Here is a 19,516-nt window from a genome sequence, read left to right on the forward strand (position 1 = left end):
AGAGTGGGGCTAACAGCCTGTAGGGCTTTGGGGCACAAACCTAGAGGGGTCTGTCCTCCTAATGCTCCTTTAGGGAATGTTAGCATAATGAAGACCAATCTTGGTTTTTACCTTGAAGGATGGCAACCGGATGGCCCCTCGTAACCCAATGCCCAAGCCGATTCCCTCATATCCCAGGCCTTCTCCTTTGTTCCAGTTCTCCAAAAGACAAGATGCGATTCGATCCTTCGGCTTTGGTTTTTCCTCCAGCTCTCCTCCAGACTTCACTGGAGTGAGAGATGCCTGCAACAGAGAAAGCACACTTGAGAGACAAGGTTTCCTAGGAAGCACACAAACTCTGGAAAGTTGGGAAGATCTTTCTTCTTTGTAGTATAAGGCACAACATAGCGAGTCAAAAATCAAACACATCCCTATGTATGCTTAGCAACCACAGCCCAAGTCCACAAAGACTGTCAGAAGGCTCCAGTCCCAGGAAACAAAAAAATCAAAATATTTAGGCAAAACACCTAAGGGTCTACAATACATGGTAACTACACACACAGCCTCATCTCTGCTCAGCCACAACAAACCCCTTTTCACCAGAGCTGAGGTGTGAAGGAAGAGCAGGAATTCAAACCTCTGCAACCATGGAGAGGTAGACGAGCCGGGGAGAGCATCACACATGGTGGGATACCACACTCCTCCTGACATCAGGCACGGGAGGTAACTTTCACGTGCAACAGCCAGTGGCATAACGCCGTCTAAAAGTCAGTTTCTCTTACAGACAATAACAGATCTAATTTGCCGAAGCTGGCTGTAATCACCGAAGAGGAAGTGTAAGCTCAGCTCTCCTGCTAATAAGGGACAAGACTAATGGGAATATCAAGCAGAGAATCCAGGCGGCAGCATTCCACGGCCAGGAATGGCTGATTATTCCTGGCACTCTGCTTAATGCATCTTACTCGGGCTTTCAAACCTAAACCCATCACTAGATTTGGGAACCGGGAAAAGCCTTTTCCCAGCTCAGGCAGACAAGCTCTGCCTTCCCTAGCAACATACTCCTTAGCAGCTTTCACCCCATATGTTTTCCATCCTGCCTGACCTAGAACACCAGCTTTACCCTTGAGCGTTCCCACCCTTTACCTATGGCATGATACTTCTTGGTAGTCAATCAGCTGCCCAAGTGGTTCCTTCGATCGAATATAGTGGCCAAAAAACAGAGAGGAAAAGAGAAACCGAGGCATGAGAGGTAACAAGTGTGTTGCCTTCTTGTGCATTGTTGAAGGTTCAGGGGCTGCCAGCAGCACTGTGTAGATATTTACTGTCCTACTAAACTTGAACATTGTCAGTCACTCAAAGGAAAAAAGAAACCCACAAGGCTTCCTGCTCTTACACTTGGGGAAGATCAGGGAGACAGCAGACCCGCAAAGCCTCTGACCAAAGACAGACACTCCTACCGTAGGAACTGGCATACGGTGGAGCTCACGTACTTCCAAGATGAGCTTTGATCTCCCCTGTGAAATAACAGGAGGGCTGCTGCAGCTGATGGTCCAAGGATAGGAGATATTAAAGGATATCATCTCTCCCTACAAATCTGCCTGATTTATTTCTAAAGAAAAAAAGATGTAAACAAGCACATATGTTGTCTTATTTATATTTCCAAACCTCTGAAAATAATATCATTTCTTTCACTACTGTCAATCAGTAAGGAAAAACATGAGGAGCTCCAATTAAAACCATTATGAAGGAGGAAATGGGGATGCAACGCCTATTTTGGAGGGTCATTTCAGCTCGAACAGAGCCTGGACGTCTTGGTCCATTCTAGAAAAATCAGTGTGATGGCAAAGTACATGGGGAACTGACCTCCACCTGCCACCATGGAGCCCAGTCAGCTCATCCTCACACAGGCATAAAGAGACCAGCAATAGGAAGGTACAGTTTAAGCTGAATATTCATGTTTTGTTTTCCTTTGGGAAAAGCAGGCAGCTTATTATGACTAAGAAGGAATCCTGTCCCGCACCAATGTCAGGGGGTGCCCGGTCCTAGGAGAAAGGAGGCTCTGAAATCTGTGTGATTTTTCTGCATGTGGCAGTAACACACGGCCTGGCAGAGGCTTCTCCAGGCGGTGCCCTGAAGCAGCACTGGTTCTGGCATTTCTGTTCCTGAACAGAAAGCACAAGTGTTTTTCCATGCAGCAATTTCATATTTTCAATTAGGTTGCTCACATCCAACATAACCCGTGGCAAGGACTGTGGCAAGCTGCTGCGGTACAGTCAGCTTCCCCTCCCAAAGTGGGTTACAAATTCCAGGTGAGGGAGGAACATGCTAAATCCAGCCATAGGTCGGGATATAAAAGAGCCCAAGCAGCCACCTGAAGACCTGCCTCGACTTGCTTCTGCTTCTTCACTGCGGATGTCTGGTTTAAAACAATTTCTTGGGTACTCCAGTTGCTGCTTTTGCAACTATTTGCTGGATCTGTTTTTCTCACTGCCCTGGAAACTCCCCCAAAATTGTCAGCACATGCTCTCTGGTAGGAGGCAGAAGCTCTGAGCATTAGTCAGGAGGAGAGGGACCGGGTTTCTCGCCGCACGTCACGGCAGCCAGCTCAAAGCCAGAGCAAATTACACTGTCATAAAACAGCTGTTAACCAGCAGCATTACCAACCTCTCTGGAAAGCCAAGGAGCTCTCCCAGGCACTAGAGTTAACAAGCAACCAGCTTACAAAGGCAGGTGGTGAAGATACTGCTCTGAAAACTAGCATCTGAAACAGGAGATGTATCTGCAGGTTGTGGCATTGGTTTTGGTTTGTTGGTTGTTTTTTTTTTACAATAATTTACTGTAATACTAATTTTGAGGCTTGCATGAACCTTTCTATAGTGTTAGCTTTTTTTTTTGGTAGAGACAAATTCACCACATATTAGATCACAGAGCTGTCGCTGGCTGAGGTACACTTTAAATTGGCTGAGAAAGGATGAGACGATTCATGCAAAGCTGTTTTCTTAACTAATCCCTGGAACTCCTCATCTGTTTGGCCAATGTTCAGCTTTTGAATTAATTGCTGCTGCGTACATACGCTAGGGCGGTGGGAGGAGCACAGAGAACTGGAAATACCCAAGGATCTCATCACACAAAGTGGGAAACACAAAATAGCAGCTTGGTGGTTTCTAACACTCCTGTTGTGTATCTGACTTTAGTTTTTTGGAGCTAAAGTTCAGCTTCCTCTTAGATGTGAGAAGCACCTGCACATTTGTTCTGATCTCAGGGTCATTTTCTCCTGCAAACCCCTTCCTGGAGACAGCCAGCAGTGTGACAGACCACCAAAAAAAAAAAAAAAAATCAGCTCAACTTTTCAAATTTCAGGACCAGGAACTACTGCACTGAGGGGGAAAAAAGGAATGGGAAAAAGGAAAGGAGTGTGTGTGTGTGGGTGGGTGGGTGATGTAGTGATGCCCTTCCTCAGGGACACCTGTGTGAAGACATTACAGTCCTCCAAAACACAGTTGGAAAAACAGCTTGTTTGCAGATCCCTCCCAGATCATGCCCCAGCATGGTGTGTGCATCCTGCTGAGATGCACTGAACAGCCACGCAGGCTGGTTAGACCAGTGCACTGCCCAAGCTGAACATGCTCTTGGAGAGTCCCGCAAAGCAAAAGCTGCACTTAGTCCCTCACACAGAAAGGGCTGCCCTGAGGTGGCCCCAGCTGGAGGCGATGAGGAGGAGATCCACCCCAAAGCAGAGGGATGACACTAAGAACTAAAGACTTCTTTTTTTTGCCAAGAAAGGTTGGACCAGATGATCCCTGAGGTCCCTTCCAACCTGGTATTCTATGATTCTTCCTCAGGCCCACATTCAAATCAGCAGGACAGTGTGAGACAGAGCAGCAGTTCACTCCTAAGTGAGCATTTATGACTCCACACATGTTCAGGGTACTGCACAGGGTACCTCCATCAATGACTAGGAAGGACTGAAATTCCCAGCCTGTTTGTTCTGATGGCAAAGCAGCATGAAATGCCTGCGTATATGGAGTGACACCATGGAAATAAGCCAGGGTTAATACTCAGGTGCTAACCTGTCCCAAGGCGGGTGCCTGTAGCGATGGAGCATCTTCCAGATATTTGCGGGCTGAGATCTGCTGCTGCCAGCACACACTCCTGCTGCCTGCCTCAGCATGAAGACCAGCCCCGTGGGGAGGCACGGAGGCAGATAAGTGACAGGGACATGCATTCCTCCCATTTAATTTCAGCAGCCTCAAGCAATGTGGTTTCTCACAGTAAAAGCTATTCCATGGCTTTATTTTTTGCTTCTGTTTTAGTTACCATAAAATTTTAGGATTGTGGGGTCTTTTCAAAGGCAGTTCCAGATCCCTGCTTACCCATGCCCTGGCCACAAGCACTATGAACAGTTCTCCCCAGGATCCGGCATAGAGTATGTGAAAGCCTACCTTTGCCAGACGTTCCTTCTTGTCCCACCAGTCATCAAATGCCCGAAACGCTACCACTTCAACCATCTTCCGGTTCAGGTCCCTTTTCATGATAGCCTTTAGTTCCTTCACTATGACCAGGAGGACTCCATCCACAGTGGCTTTGTGGGGATCTTCCTTCTTTGGCTCATAACCCGGTGGTGGAACCGAGGGGTCAAACTTGGGCAGTGGTGGCCATTGCTGTCCACGACCAAGAGCTGCTCCCATCGAGAAAGGGCGGTAGGGTGGAAGATTCACAAACTGCATCCGGCCCGTCATGAAAGGTGGATACTGGTATGTGTTTTGTGCCTGCATCATGCGGCTCAGCATCTGAGTTTGCATCTGGAAGGACATTGGCATGCCACCCCACTGGTTGCCCAAGACACTTATCATATCCACTTGCATGACAGGGAACATGCCAGGATGGAACGGAGGAAGCGGAGGCAAGATATGAGGTGGAGGGACCCCAGGGGGGGCAGGGAGCGGAGGCGGGGGGACGGTAACGGCAGGGTGAGTGGGTGGAGGTGGCGGAGGTAGTGGCGGAGGCATTGGGAAGCCTGGCTGTGGAGGCGGCGGAGGAGGAGGAGGAAGAGGAGGGAATCCTGGTGGTGGCATGGGGGGAATTGACGGGGCCATCACGGCTGTGTTGCTGACGGAGGAGTTCACCACAATGGTTTTGGCACATTCTGCACTGGTGATGGGCGCAGGGTTGGTCTCGTCGTCAGAGATTTCCATGTCCTCCCCTGAAGAATGCTGACCCTGCAACAAAAGAGAGAGAAAAGGTGAGGAGCGCATTCCTTTTACACTAAATACCACAGCGCTGGCTGCTTCAAACAAAAGCTAAGTTTAACACACGTTTTAATTGGGAACGGAGAAAAGCGAGCGATGCTCTGAAAAGACAGGGCCCATTGAGCAGCTGGTGCCTATTGAAGCTTTTCTCTTCCATGTCAGACCTCAGGAAACAGAGAGGTAAAAGCTTTCTAAAAGAGCATTAGGACCAACTGAACAAAAACCTCAGCTTCTATGGAATAAGAGGAATTGCTCCCGTGCTCGGCGAAATACACACAATCCAAATGTCTTTCACTGCAAGATACATTATCTCTTATTTGCATCTAATACTGACAGGTACATTATGCCATGAGGTTTCATTTCTCAGTTTTCATCGTGAACAAAGATTTACCCTGTTTTTTAATTATAAAACCTGGCTCATTTGCTGTCAACTCTTAACCTCTAATTGTGGGAAGACAATACTTCCACATGGTTGCTGCTACTAAAAGTTGTCTTGACTAGACCACAGCAATTCACATGGGAAAAAAGAATGCCAAACCTGCTTAAATTGCCTTTAAAAATAAGACTCATAAATGCTAGGATTCAAAGACATAGCATACATCATGTTATTGGGCAAAATGAATACTTTACTAGCCACAAGAAATACAGATATAGAGTTATATAAAATGCTAAAATGATGTCCCACCTCCACAGTCAAAGGGATGGAAACTGGATTAAAACAGAGGGTGCCTGCATGCTCTGAAGTCTCAAAGCTGCCTGATTAGGTCTCATACAACAGAAAAGTCTCATGAGCTAGCTCCATCCTCAACAGCAAATGGTCACACCTGCATGCTATGTCCTACAGACATTTCAGTCCTGAAGGTGTCTACAGCACAAGGAAACCACAACTATGACTGTCACCTCCCTCAGGTACCGTTAAAACAAATCCTGATAAGAAATACAGAAACCAAATATTGCCGGAAGACACATCCAAGACATTGGCAGTTTAGCTAGGAAACACAAATGGGGCTGACCTTTTACTAGCAGGATGTCAGCAAAGACAAGACAGGGGCCCAAGAACCTTCTCCAAAACTATTTTTCCCATTCTTCCTTTTTTTCCAACTGAAATCATCAAAACCCACCACTCTTGTGACAGCAAACGTCCCTCAGCTATTTTCAGGACTGAAAAGCAGAAGTAGTCATCACAACCTCCCAGACTCTCTACAAGCATGACTGGCCTGCCTCCTTCGAACGACTTACCAAGCACTTCCTTCCTCACAACAGCTTCGCACAAAAAAAAGCCAGACAAACAGTTTGCATGTTGCCACCAGCTGATCTAAATAAAGAGCATCCTCATATTCACCAGCGCAGACCAGAGCAGAGCAGTGATGCTCTACCTCCACTGGAGCTCTCCTGCCTGCCCTGGATGCCATGGGCTCTAGCCCAGCTGAGGCAGTAAGAGATCACGATCAAGAGGTCTTTAAGGGCCTCTCTCTATCTCAATCCTGGCAAGAGTTTTGGAACCTGCTGGCTGTTTTCAGCCAAATTTGACTAAAGATCCCAAAGATGTTTATTTCTTCCATGTTTCATGCCAGCAGGTGCCTCTTCTGTCTGCTCTCCTACTAGTCTCCCCAGTCTGAAAGAAAAGAGCAATAGAGCTGCTCAGCCCTTATCAGACACTGGAGAACTCGCGCTGGGGAGAGCTGCTGGGAATCAGGCTTTGTTGGCAGTTCTCATCCTGAAGCTGCTCTGATTTGATTTTTAACCTGTGAATTTTGCACAAGGGTAAGGGAACAAAAGCAAGAGCAGCTGAGTTGACAACTCCGCTATGAACTGTATCTATATGAAGATGAGCAACCACAACTATCCAAATCAAACTAAATGCTTCATGTTTTTATCAAAGGTCATCTCTGCTACAGCAGCTACCACCAGAGAGCAGGCTGAGCACAACGCTTGCAACAGCAGCTTTGCAAATCCTCCTGTCCTAGCACCTCCCCTCGCCTTGGCTTCCCCGCATTCCTCTGCTGCGGCATGAACCCACCGGCTCGCACACCGCGTGGGTCACCCTCAAAAAGCCACTCACAATTTTAGTGGTCTGAAGATGCCCAGTCCCTCGGCTCAACAAGGAGACCTCCATTTACTCCCACAGAAGGGTGGAAAGCACGAGCCTGACAAACCCTGCAGCGAGTGCTATCGACCCCATGCTAACGATAACGGAGAGGGGACGCTCCTGTAGTTGCTGAGTTGGTTTAGTGCATTTATATGTGCAGGGAGAGACTCCGAGGGCTCTTTTGTAAACTCTAAAATGAACAGCTCAAAAAGGAGAAGCAGAAATAATAACTCATTGCACTTGAGTCTTTCCAGAGCCAAATTGTATCATCTCCTCCTTGAGCGGTCTGCATCTGGCTAACATTTCTAAGTGGGTCTCATACCCTGCATCCTCTCCCCAGCTGCTCTATTGCAGTCACGTCCCACGCCGAGGATGCTGGGGAATGAAAGGACATTCTACAGTTTCAAGGACCACAGCTCCAGTGAAAGGGACAAAGGAAGAGCAAAGATGACGACTGTGGCAGGTGTAAACAAGTTTCCTGTGACAGACTCCGTTTTTCAGTAAACGAACACAAAAGGCACTGTTAAAAGCACTGGTTCCAATTGCAAAAGCTGGATGATGCTAAAGGTCAGTGTTGGATAGGAAGCCAGGAGTGTTCAGGCTACCAAAGACAGGCCAAAATCAGCTTCGTATTCACATTCATTTCATCTGATAGGGTATAAAGGAAAGTCACCCCACAAAGCCCCAGTGGAACACTAGCACCAGGCAGTGCCACGGGGAGCTCCTGTGTCCCCAAGACACAAATTCTCCTGGTCCCCAGTCCCTCTGCAGGATCCCACACCCCCCAGTGCCACCCAACACTAGTCTGAGTCACCATTCAAGATTGGTCTCTGCTGAGCACACACCACCAGTCCCAAAGTACCCGCCTGACCAACACATCCTCCCCTCCTGGAGCACCACCGGCCCAGAGCAGCCCATCTCAGCCAGTCTTGCCATAGCAGACCCACGTGCTCCTGCCCATCACCTACAGCCCATTCCCATCCACACCAGCCCTTTCCTCAGTGTCAGTACCAAAGAATCCTGCCTGATAAATAAGGTTCGTTTTCTCTCTTGAAGGAAATATCAGATAGAAAAAGCTGATCCTGAAATTGCAGAGAGGTGGCAGGACTAGCCAGGCTCCATGTTGTAGTGCACAGCAGCTTTCTTCATTCATACATGCATTTATTTTTACTTAAGCTGAAATTAGAACTGCTAAAGCAATAACTAGCATTTTTGGAAGACTGAAAGATTACTTTTTTTTTTAATTCTTCTGGTGCTCAGATGGCTCTGGAGGAAGGAACAACAGATTCCCTGCTTCCTACAATGTTGGGCTGACAACTCACCTGCACTCGCACAGTGAACACAGTCTGTGCTCCGATTTTATCCCAAGCAAGATGGAAAGGGAAAGAGAAAAAGATTAAGCGGCAGGAAGATGATGATCAAAAAGGGGGGGGGGGGGGGGGAGAATACAGAAGGTTAGGAAAGAGGTCAAACCAGAAGAAAATCATCTACAAGGAAGTCTCTTTAAACAAAGTTAAGAGGAATGAATATTTAAAACAGATGAGCAGTTACAGGAAAGTTGTATCTAAGGGGGAAAAACATGGGCACCGAGTGAGAGAAATCAAAGTACAGAAGGAAAAAACAAGGGAAGACATGGAAAGATCTTTCGTTATATGGGTTTCTTTTCATTCACCTGTCTGAACTTGGACTCACTGTGGCTGCTACCAAATACCTGCCAGGGTAGAGCTAAAAAGTAGCTACACTGTCCTCCCAAAGAAATTACCTTGTAGCTGGCCTCCCTCTTTTCTCTCACAGGGGGAAAAAATTGAGCTGATATGCGGCATACGTACTGCTATGAGGATCTCACGGCCATCACTGTCAAAAAATTGTGTCAATCAGTCCTGGAGCTCACCTGCACATTTCTGAGGGCATCTGGTACAATGCCTCCCGAAAACCTCCCTTCAGCCCACTGAGAGAAAAGCCATTTCCAACTAAATTAATTTGTACTGCCATCTTTACTTTACATTAATTAAGAGTTAGCAAAACAGGTATTTAATTATACGCATGACACATTTTTCCGAAGGTGTTTTAATGATGCAGATTTGTTGGGAGAGATTCACATCAGCATCACTGGTTATAAATGGCCTCGTTCATTGTTCACCCAAAATGCGAACTGCCACCTTTAACATTGGTACAGTGAGTTTTAGCACAGGCAGAGCCTCTTGAGTTAAGTGGATGGAATATCCCGAGATCTCACTCCTGGATCAGCCTGAATAGTGACAGGGTGGAGAGCCACTGAATGCAGGATATCTGTCTTATCTCAGAACAATACTCAACATTTAGCAAGCAAATGTTCATACCTGCAGAAAAAAAAGAAACTACATCCTAATATTTGCATGTAGAACTGGCAGTTTCCAAATGTGAAGAGGTTGTTCTCTCCCCGCCCCGGAGGAGCACTGACACTGCAGCAGAGATTGGGAGCTTCACCGTACGTGCTGTTCGGTACCTTTCCTACAGGCAGAGAACTTCACGTGCTTTCATTTCTTTTTAAAAAGGCCATCTGATAAAGAATTTACTCAACATTTCAGAATGCATTTTGAATACCATCAACTCAGAGTTAACTTCATTTAAATATTCTGCTGGGTACCAAGTAACTTATGTTTGAGGTAGGGAACTTACATCAGTGAAAGTAGCAACTACTCTGACGTAGCCTGCCTGGTCTCTGGTGCATCAAAATAACGAAATGCAGGATCAATGGCACTCAGCACGATGCAAGGTCATTAGCTTTAATGAAATGAAGCATCCCATGCTTGCAAGAAGTAGCAAACCCTTAAGCCTGCTGCAACTTGCACTCACAGAAACCAAACAGAACAAAAAATTCAGTCTTTAAGCCGTAAAACTTCAAAACCTCTGCATTTAAATACTGAAAAGTTTTGCCATTTAAAATGTTAAGCAGCAGCTTTTCAATAAAGCTAGAACTAAAATCAGAAGCGGCTCTTGGACAAAAAGTTTTCATAACCTGGTCAAACGGTCATCACTTGGTTTTGGACTAAGTCCACCCAAGGATGTAAAAATTCACAAGCAAGTCTCACCCTTTAGCCTTATGAAAAAAGTAGGGAGAGAAGAACCTTCAGAGGTGAGGAAGTGAGACAAGTGACCAAACCGGGTCACACAACAAGTTGCTGACGGAGTCAAGAATAGACTCCAGGTCCCTCAGACTTCCTATTCCCCGTCTCCGGCTGCCTCCTTGCGCCAGCCTCACACCGTGCTCCTCACTGCCCACGCTCTGCGTTTGGAAAGGGCCCTAATGCAATATGCTGTGATCCCAGGATGAAAACAGCCCATGTTCTCTAACACACAAATCTCTCTTCCCAGACTCTTTCGGCAGAACACATTAAAGAGAACAAGACATTTCAAAACTGCCACGTTTCTTACACCACCATCTAGAACAAAAAGGAAGCCTGAGGATTCAAACCAGCATCTCAGGTCCTTCCTCAAAGGCACATTTTCAATGAAAAACTCCTTTAAAAAAATACAAGCCCATTCGGATTTGGCCCAGAGAACTCCACCATTCACTTTGCTAACAGAGTGAAATACCTCTTGCTGTCCAAAATCTACATACGGAAGCCTAGCAAGGGCTTCAGAGAGTATTGCTTTGTTCATTTTTAATCTGCTTTTAGCTAGAGAAGACCTGCAGGTTGCACACGTTCTTGGCAAAGCACATCAAGAGGTGCCGTGCCTCCAAACTGCCCTCTTTGCTTACTGGGAGTACAACACTCGGGCACGATGACATGGCAGAGGGATCATGCTAAGCATTCACACCTCATGGTGTCAGGCGTGAACAAGAGAGACTCAGCACCGTATTTACAATACGTACAAATATTTTTACTTCGCTAACTATAATTATAGCTCTCCCTCTGAAACAACACACACGAGGGTGGTACTTGGTATCAGTGGTGCATGGGAGGGCAGAGCTACTCAAGGTGGTTTGCCAGCCGTTTAGCTACAGCAGCAAAAAACACACAGCAAACAGCTGCCTTCACCTTCCTGGGTGAGCTTTCAAGCCTGTTCAGATAACTGTGCCACCACCAGCGCCCGTGGTGGCTCTCCTCGGTCAGAACACCACCACTGCAGCCTGGATCTATGCTGAAGGTTGTTTACTGCCTCCTCCCCGGACGCCCTGGGTTGGTTAGTCACATCTTTCAACCTCCTTTGGGCAGCTAAGAGAGCACCCATCCTCCTGCTGCTGTCACAGAGCACGATTACAATCACGGCAGGTTTTAATTGGGACAAAGGCAGCTTTCAGGTGTATTTGCACCATAATAAAATGCCCAGCTCAGGAACAGACAAATGGAAAGATTAACACATTATGGATTAGCGATTATAAATATCTTCAGCAACATGTATTTCTATCTCAAGAACAGAAGACTGCAAGATTTTTATATAACTATGTATTTATACAGCACTTTGCAAATCTAACTCACAGGCAATGGTTGGAAACAAAGCAGAGCAGAACACAGACAGATCAGGGTAATGGTCTCTCTGCTGTGTCCCACAAAAAGGGGCACCAAAAAGGCTGTAATGAAGCAGGGATTTCTTGCAGAATGAGACACGTTACTTGGGTATTTTGGTTTCTTTATTATCAATTGCTAAAGTATCCCTCACTATTTGAAAAACAGAATTCAAGCTCTACGACATGACAATATCCTACCTGACACATACACTGTCTTGGCTCAACTTGTGTTTTGGTCTGGTACTTATTTGCAGTGCTTCTTTGGCACGGACAATCCTCCCCACACCTACAGGGCTGCGCAACAAGTAAAACAAGTGACAATAATATTCGAGTGCTTGCTCATTGTAAACAAACAGCACTGTAAACACCAGCCTAACTTATGCCGCTTTCTTTTCTTCTTCTAATGCCAAGAGGGAACTTTAAGATGATACCTGAAACCACAGAAGGATAGAGGGAGAATTCCCCAGAAGTCCCCGTCAGTCCCAGAACAGGGGGACAGGGGTGAGAAAAAGCCACTATGGTGCTTGTTTGTGTCTCGTAATGTTCTGCCTCAGGTGCTGGTCCCTAATTAGACTGTCCTGCACATGGGGAGATGCCACAAGTTGGGATTTGGAAGCATGTGAGGAAGCAGCTCACCTGGGCTTTCAGTGGATGGCAGGAAGGACTCTCAAATGGGGGAAGCACTTGGAGCTAATGCTTACAAGGGGAAAAGGTCTCTTCACTCACTTTCAATGTTTCCTGGCACTAGAAATATAAGTAAATTGACTTGTGTTCTAAGGACAGAGGGAGAGCTGGAAGGCTGCCCAATGGTCCATGCCATCATTAGAAAATCTAGTGAATTAAGATGACAAAATGAGCTAAAATGACTCCTTTACAATGGGCAGAACTGTCAAAGACAGTATCCCAGACTCATGCAAATCTGCACCACCAGTTTCCTGAAGGCTCTCATACACATTGAGCATTTGAGATGGGTCTCCACACTTTGAGGGACCATTTCAGACTCCAGAGGGGATTATCTTCTGCCTTCTCCACACTGGACAGTGGAATAACATCAATGTCTCCAAGGAAAGGAACGGAGCAGTAGCTTAAATCAGTACTACCCAAAACAAAGCCCCCAATGTGACAAGGGGCATGAAAGGCCCACCAAAAAAAACCCCCAAACCAGGAGAAAATAAGTGCAACAATTGAGCAGGAGGGGTTCAGGCTATTTTTACTTGACTGTACATAGAAGCTCCCATGGCTATACGAAAAAACGTATGGATTCTTCTTTCCAAAAGTTGAGATGGATCCTGGAGTAAGAAACACCCACTTAAGCAGCCTCTAAGCATCTCCATGAGGTTAAAAACTTCTTTTATTTAGCAAGGGACCCAGGGAAGGATAGAAAACTCTATATGAAGCAAAGAGGATGGAGATGGGAAGCAAATGCAGTGCGATTAGTGGTCTGAGGTAACCAGATCTTCACTGATCCAAAAACAAGACAACTTGAGAAATGTGATCCCAAGGGGAGAAGACTCAACCAGCATTCAGTACTTTCAAAAATCCCTTCTCTTGGCAAGTGTTCTGGTTTGAGCAACACAGGATTAATTTCTCTTTCAGTAATTTTACTTTTCAGTAAGGTCTCTCCTAATGCTTGGGAAAACTGCAATTTCAGAAGACTCTTGTGTCTGCATTTGTGAAAATATTTACTTTATAGCCAGCTACGGTATGTGGGTTTCAAGGTCTTGGTTTTCGAGTTAGCCAGGTGCGGGGATGAGGAGGTGAGAGACTCAGGCACCCAAGCTGGCCAACAGGGTTATTTCATACCATGAACGTCACATTCAATATAAATTAGAAAGTTTGAGTAGGAGTTTCTTCTCTTCTATGATGGCTGCGATCCCAAGAAGGGACATTTGGAAAAGCCAGACATTGCCCCTGGGCTTCCAGCATGCACAAGAGACTCTTCAGCATCTGAAGGGACAGCCCTAGGAAGAGTGCAAGCTAATGTAACATCCTTTTGGTCCACATTCATCAACACTGAGACTGGAAGCTTTCAGACCCCCTGACTGCACAGATTTGAGCCAAGACAAATACAACCATACAACTGGCCAGATCACGAAATACAGTGAGAATATGAGAGATAAGGAGTCACTGGCCCCCAGCCCAAGATCAGGGATGCCTGGGTAGCCCATGCATGCCCCAATGTGAAACTTGCCTGGACAGTCGCCCCTTCTGCATTATGTGAACAAATCCGAACTGGCAGGGCGAATGTGTGCCAATTCAGGGGCTGAGTCATGCGGCCATAGTGTTCTTCATCATATATGAAACACCCTAAAATTGGATTTACCATCACATGGAACCATGGCCTTTTCCCTCAAGTCTTAAGTAGATCTTATTAACGGGAAAAAAAGATTTCTTTAGGGGGGGGAGGAGGAGGTAGAGAAAAGGAAGGAGGAAAAAAGAGAGGGGTGTTAACATTGGGGAGCCATGTAACAAGGCAGGCTCTTCCCACAGCAATGGTTGTTCTGGTTTCCCTATTTTAGATGGGGGGGAAGGGATAGCTGAAGAGCTATTTGCAATCTAACTTCAAAGGCTTTAGTCGGCTGGGAAGCTAAGTCATGCATAAAAGGATGGTAGAGTGGCAAGAAAATACCCCCTACAGATAAATTAGTCAGGGAATGTTCTCTGCTTCTCCCAAAGACTTTCATACAGCCAGACTGGCTTTACCCAGGTAAAGCCCTTTTCAGACACCAGGTTCAGTGATGCAGAGTCCTGGGAACAAACCAGCCAAATCCAACAGAGAAACTAAACGGTGTCTCTGAAAAAGAGAAAGGTGGCAGTAAGCATGCAAAAGGTTTCCCTGTCATTTTCTGCCTTCTCAGCTATTATCAGTAGGTTTTATTCTAAGGTTTGTCCACATACAAAAGATGCGGAATTTGAGGCAGCATCTCCCTCTCTAAATATGCAAAGAAAAGCAAGGAATTTAGGAGGAATCCCACAGTATATGGAGAACTCATTTCCCCAATGATCCTGAAATGTTCTGTTTTGTTCTTCATACTGGTGTGCAGAAACGCACCCACTTTTCTAGAGAGCAGAAGGTACTTCACAATCAAAGATAAAGAAGGGAACTGGCAACATTAGATCAGAGTCCACCTATAAGTTAAAAAAAAGCCAACAAAGTGCAATAACTGAGTTTGCAAAGTACACAGATACCTTACAGTTCAGTGCCAGGCAGGAGCTCACATGCCATCCCCTGAGCTTACCCTCATACTTAAACCTTAGGTCAAATGGGACCATGAATTCAGATCTTGCTACCAACAGGCAGATAAGCTTAGAAAACAGTCTAGCTTCCCAGCTGATATCAGCTTATTGAAGAATAGGTTGTACACATACTGTACTTAAACAAGTTCTAATCAGCACAACTAGGCCAATTTGATATTCTTCCCCTTTTACGTACTACTACTATACCCTCGAGTATCTGAAATCACGTAGCTATTATTGTTACAGCAGCATTTTCAGTGCTCTGTGCAGTGCGCTCTGCCTTTCCAGCGTTAGTGGCAACTGCAGTTTCCTTTGCAAGATCTGGACATCCACAATACAACCTGCCCAATATTGAGTCTCCTCAGAAGGGAGAGCAGAAATGAAGGAATCAAGGCCTCGAAGGGCAATGGACAAAAGAAAAAAAAAAAAGAAGGGCTTTTGTTAGATCATTCATCAGTATGATCTTTTAATGCTCTTCTGCTCGCTGCCGTCTACTCTCAGACCCAGGTGCCATTAGTATATCCTGAGGCAGCAGTTCAAACACTTGCCTTCCTTCTCAAGAGGCATACAAATGATGAGCTTGGCTTCTCCCTCTCTTCTCCAAAAGTTGAGCTATTCTTGTCCTGAATTTCTAGGGTGCAGCCCTGATCTGTCCATGAGGCTGGGAAGTAAAGAGGCCCAACTGTTTTTGGCACTTGCAAGAAAACGCAGAAGCCTGTAGCCCACAGCTGATGGAGGTAGCTCAGAACAGTCCTTTCCAAACAAGTATAGCTTTTACTCTCCAAAAAGCATGGAATAAGCAAGGGGAAAGACTTAAAAGTCTTGATTTTTATGTAAACCTTTCTTTTTCCTGAACACTTTTGCTGAGATTTCGTGAGCTGCCCACTGCTGACCTGGGAGGTCACGCAGACTTAGCACTGATCTCCTCCCAGCAGCTCTCTTCTATCCCAGTACCAACTATTTAAGAAGAAATAAGAAAGTATGAAAGAGGGAACATACTGTTAATAAGGTCTTTAGGACCTTGTTATTATCTTGACTGCAGTCACAGTAGCAACACAGTACGGTTTCAAATAAGAAAACTTGTGGCCTTCTGTTCTGGAGACAGCCAATATCACCATCCCAAGATAGGACAAACAGGACAATCTGCTCTGTTTCTGAAATTCCCAACAAAACTGCTGCAGACGAGACAGTTCAGCCAGTCCATCTGATCTTGACAAAAAGCATTTAACCACTTTGGGTGAAGCCCCCACTGCAGGTGGTGTAAGTGCTCCAGGCCTGCGGGGACAGAGCAGCAGAGAATCACCCTGAGGAACGAGAGGCTCACGAGACAAAAACTTCTAATTCAGTGTGGCCAGGCTGTGAGCCCTTTGCAGCAGTGACCACAAATGATGACTGGCACCCTAATGAGTTCAGCAGGCTCCACTCATTTTCTGAGCGTTGCCACACAAGCTAACAAGTCCTTCCCAGCAAAGTGCCGTAGATGCGTTAAAACCCAGCTAGACCACAAGAGACGCTTCTCTCCAAGCAGCTTATTTCAAGCAGCTAAAGAGGCTGAGTAGAGATGTTCTTCCTTAAAAGTAAGGGTGAGGCCAGCAAGAAACAGTTTCCCCTTTGGTAACATTTCTCTTCTCTCTGAAGGCATCTTGAATTTTTCACTGCCTTATTTCCTGCTTAGATTTTCCTTCTCTTCCTGTACTCTGATTTAACTAAGTGCAGGCAGAGAGGAGAGAATCAAGCCCACCACCTTAAGTACATAACAAAACATTAAAAACCTTCCTCATTCTGAGACAAAACCTAAAGCAATATCGAGACAGAAATACCTTCAAGTTGTCCCTCTCCAAAACCTGCTCAGTGAGGGAAAGGCAACTTTTTCCCCATACCACCCTTTCTCGGTGATGGAAACATAACCCTTGTGGCTGCCAACCGTTGACTGATCCTTTAACAAAAACAATCTCTGTGCAGGACATGATATTTCTCATGGTCTTCTAGAAGATACCAAACTTTTGCTATTAAACTATCCCCACTATATGCAAAATAAATTGTGTAACTGCAACTGTTCTAAATTACCAGAGTGGAAATACCCCACAGCTGGGCTGCATTCCCACTGCCATTTGTGCAGGCATAAAATATTCAAAAAAGAGACAAGAGGTAAAGTATGCTGATTTCCCCACCTGTCCCCTAATTAGCAAGCAGGAGGTTTAAAACAAACACATGGAAACACTTTTCACCTAGAGCAAAATTCAGCTGTGCACCTCATTGCCACAGGATACTGCAAACACTCAGAAGTGCAGATGGGTTTAAAAACAGATGAGGTGTTTGTGGAAGACAGGTCCACCAGCAACTACTGAACAAGATCACATCCTAATCTGCTGGTCACAATTAGCAGAGGGACCCCAAGGGAGCACCACCACATACAGCCCTGCTGCTGCTGGGTTTTTTTCATGGCAGAAACCGCTCTGACCTCCTACCGAAGGTCTTTCAGTAACCTAGAAGAAATAACCCCCAACAACACAAGCAACCAAGGAAAGGTAAAGACGTGCCTTTTCCTTGCTTACCCATGACTTAGTCCAAAGTCTCTTTCTGTTCTCTCTTGCAGCAAAGCCATAATCAAGCTCTATCACAGGTGACCGCTCAAGAGGAAGGGCTGCACACATATAGCCAGTGCCAGGCGACCCATGCTCTGCTCCTCAGACTGACCACCCCAGTCCTCAGGCTCTTTCAGGCCTCCCCATGTTGGTGATGCTTATTTTACTCACTTCCTTAATACTTGCTTTAAAGAGCTTTGCTAAAACGGTCAAGATGAGTGCAAAGCCCTACAGAAGCACATGGCAGTACAGTATCTCTACAGCCCATACTTTGCAGTCTTATCCAAAACACTCTCAATCTTATTTTTATTTCTTAAAGCAGCTTTCCCATTAGATTGGTTTATTAGTTTGAAGTTACATACAGCGATACACAGCCAGCTGTGTGCAGCCACGCCAAAAGGCACTCCCCTGACTGCAGCCTTGTGCCATAGCCCTTTTGTAGCACACACATCCCAGAAATGAGCCAAGACAAAAAGATTTCCTCAAGCTGAAGTCTGAGCATCCAACCCAGCAGGGATCACAGCTTCCTTCTGGTGTCTTGCAGCCAGGCTGGGTGCTCCTTGCATGATACCAGCTCCCGGGGAATTTAAAAGCAACCCCAGCATCAGGTCTCCATCCTCCATCAGGGCTCCGCTGGGGCCAGGCTACCCTTCGCCACCAAACCTACACCACCTTCCTGCTTGCTTCTCGCTGACCTGGAATACACCTCAGGTTTGCAAAACCATCTGCTGCTACCACTCTTCCGATGTAATTTGGGAGATACATCCCACCTGACATTGTGTTAAAAAGCAAATAAATTCATTGAGATTCCCTTGTCAAAATGCATCCTTTCGCACACGTCTCCATGGCATATATTCAACCAGGAGATTGCCCTTTAATGTTTTACTGTAATTTGAATAATTTTATGCAGTACTAAGGATTTTCATCTTTTCCAAGTAATTTTTTTCCTGGACAATAGCAAAATGCTTGTAGCACCATGATAACAGTTGCTCACATTTATCCGCAACCTTCAAAGACAGTATTTCAATTATCTACACTGGAAACTCCCAGCCACATCTGCTGACCAAAACGCCACATTTGGCAACGGCTTAGCAACAGGGACTGGAGTGGGAAACTGTCCCCAGAGCTATGCACCAACATTAAACCAGCTTCTACCGTATCACCAGAAATATGTATTTTTTTGTTTTGTCTGGGACACACAAGGCATCAGAAATAACAAGCTCCCTTGGGAGATGGGAAACCTGGAAAGAAGCCACGTACTTCAGCAATCCAACCCCAGGCTCCAGAGGGAAAGTCTCCCCGATGTGTGCAATACACGTAAATCATGCACAGCGGGAGGAGCACACACCACTTGGACATCAGCACAAAAATATACTGCTCACTGTGAAACACAGCTCTTCTTGGAAAAAAGATGGATATAAGAAAGTGTCTCTTGCTCCTCACTATCCACAAAAGCAGCAGAGATCCGATTCCTTGACCAGGACAGCAAAGGGCTGTTTCAACCCCAGGAAAAACAAAACCTGGTCCTTCCTTCACACCACCAACCTGCACCATCCTCAGCCCTCTTCTTCCTAAGGTTCCATGCCATTGTGCTCCCTGATACAGGGAATTTGGGCAGCGGTGAGCCTGAGGACATCCCACCTTGAATGCCTGAAGGTACAGGAAAGGAAGAAAGGAGAGAGAAAAAGAAAAGGGGAAGGACTGGACCCTGATGAGACCATCTCTGCTTCTCTTCACCACACTCTGAGCATTTTTCCTAAAGATCTCCCTGCCTTATTGGAGAGAGTCATATGACTCCCTGACTTATGCAGAAAGAAATATTGGGCAAAACACAGGTGAGCTGGTCAAAGGTGTGTGATAAATTGCACTTAGGACACAGTTATCA

At 45.9% G+C, this 19,516-nt stretch overlaps 1 protein-coding gene across 1 annotated transcript in view; it reads right to left on the reverse strand.

Moving 5' to 3' along the window:
* Positions 1-19,516, reverse strand: part of SETD1B (SET domain containing 1B, histone lysine methyltransferase) — a 48,693-nt gene that overhangs the window by 12,513 nt on the left and 16,664 nt on the right. Inside the window, exons 7-8 of the mRNA XM_074159539.1 lie at positions 4,422-5,198; positions 112-282 (exon numbers count right to left, since the gene is read on the reverse strand). Of these exons, the coding sequence (XP_074015640.1) occupies positions 112-282; positions 4,422-5,198 (948 nt within the window). The remainder of the gene's footprint in view (positions 1-111; positions 283-4,421; positions 5,199-19,516) is intronic.

Source organism: Numenius arquata, chromosome 16 (assembly GCF_964106895.1).
Source record: "Numenius arquata chromosome 16, bNumArq3.hap1.1, whole genome shotgun sequence".
In the NCBI taxonomy this organism is placed as follows: domain Eukaryota; kingdom Metazoa; phylum Chordata; class Aves; order Charadriiformes; family Scolopacidae; genus Numenius; species Numenius arquata.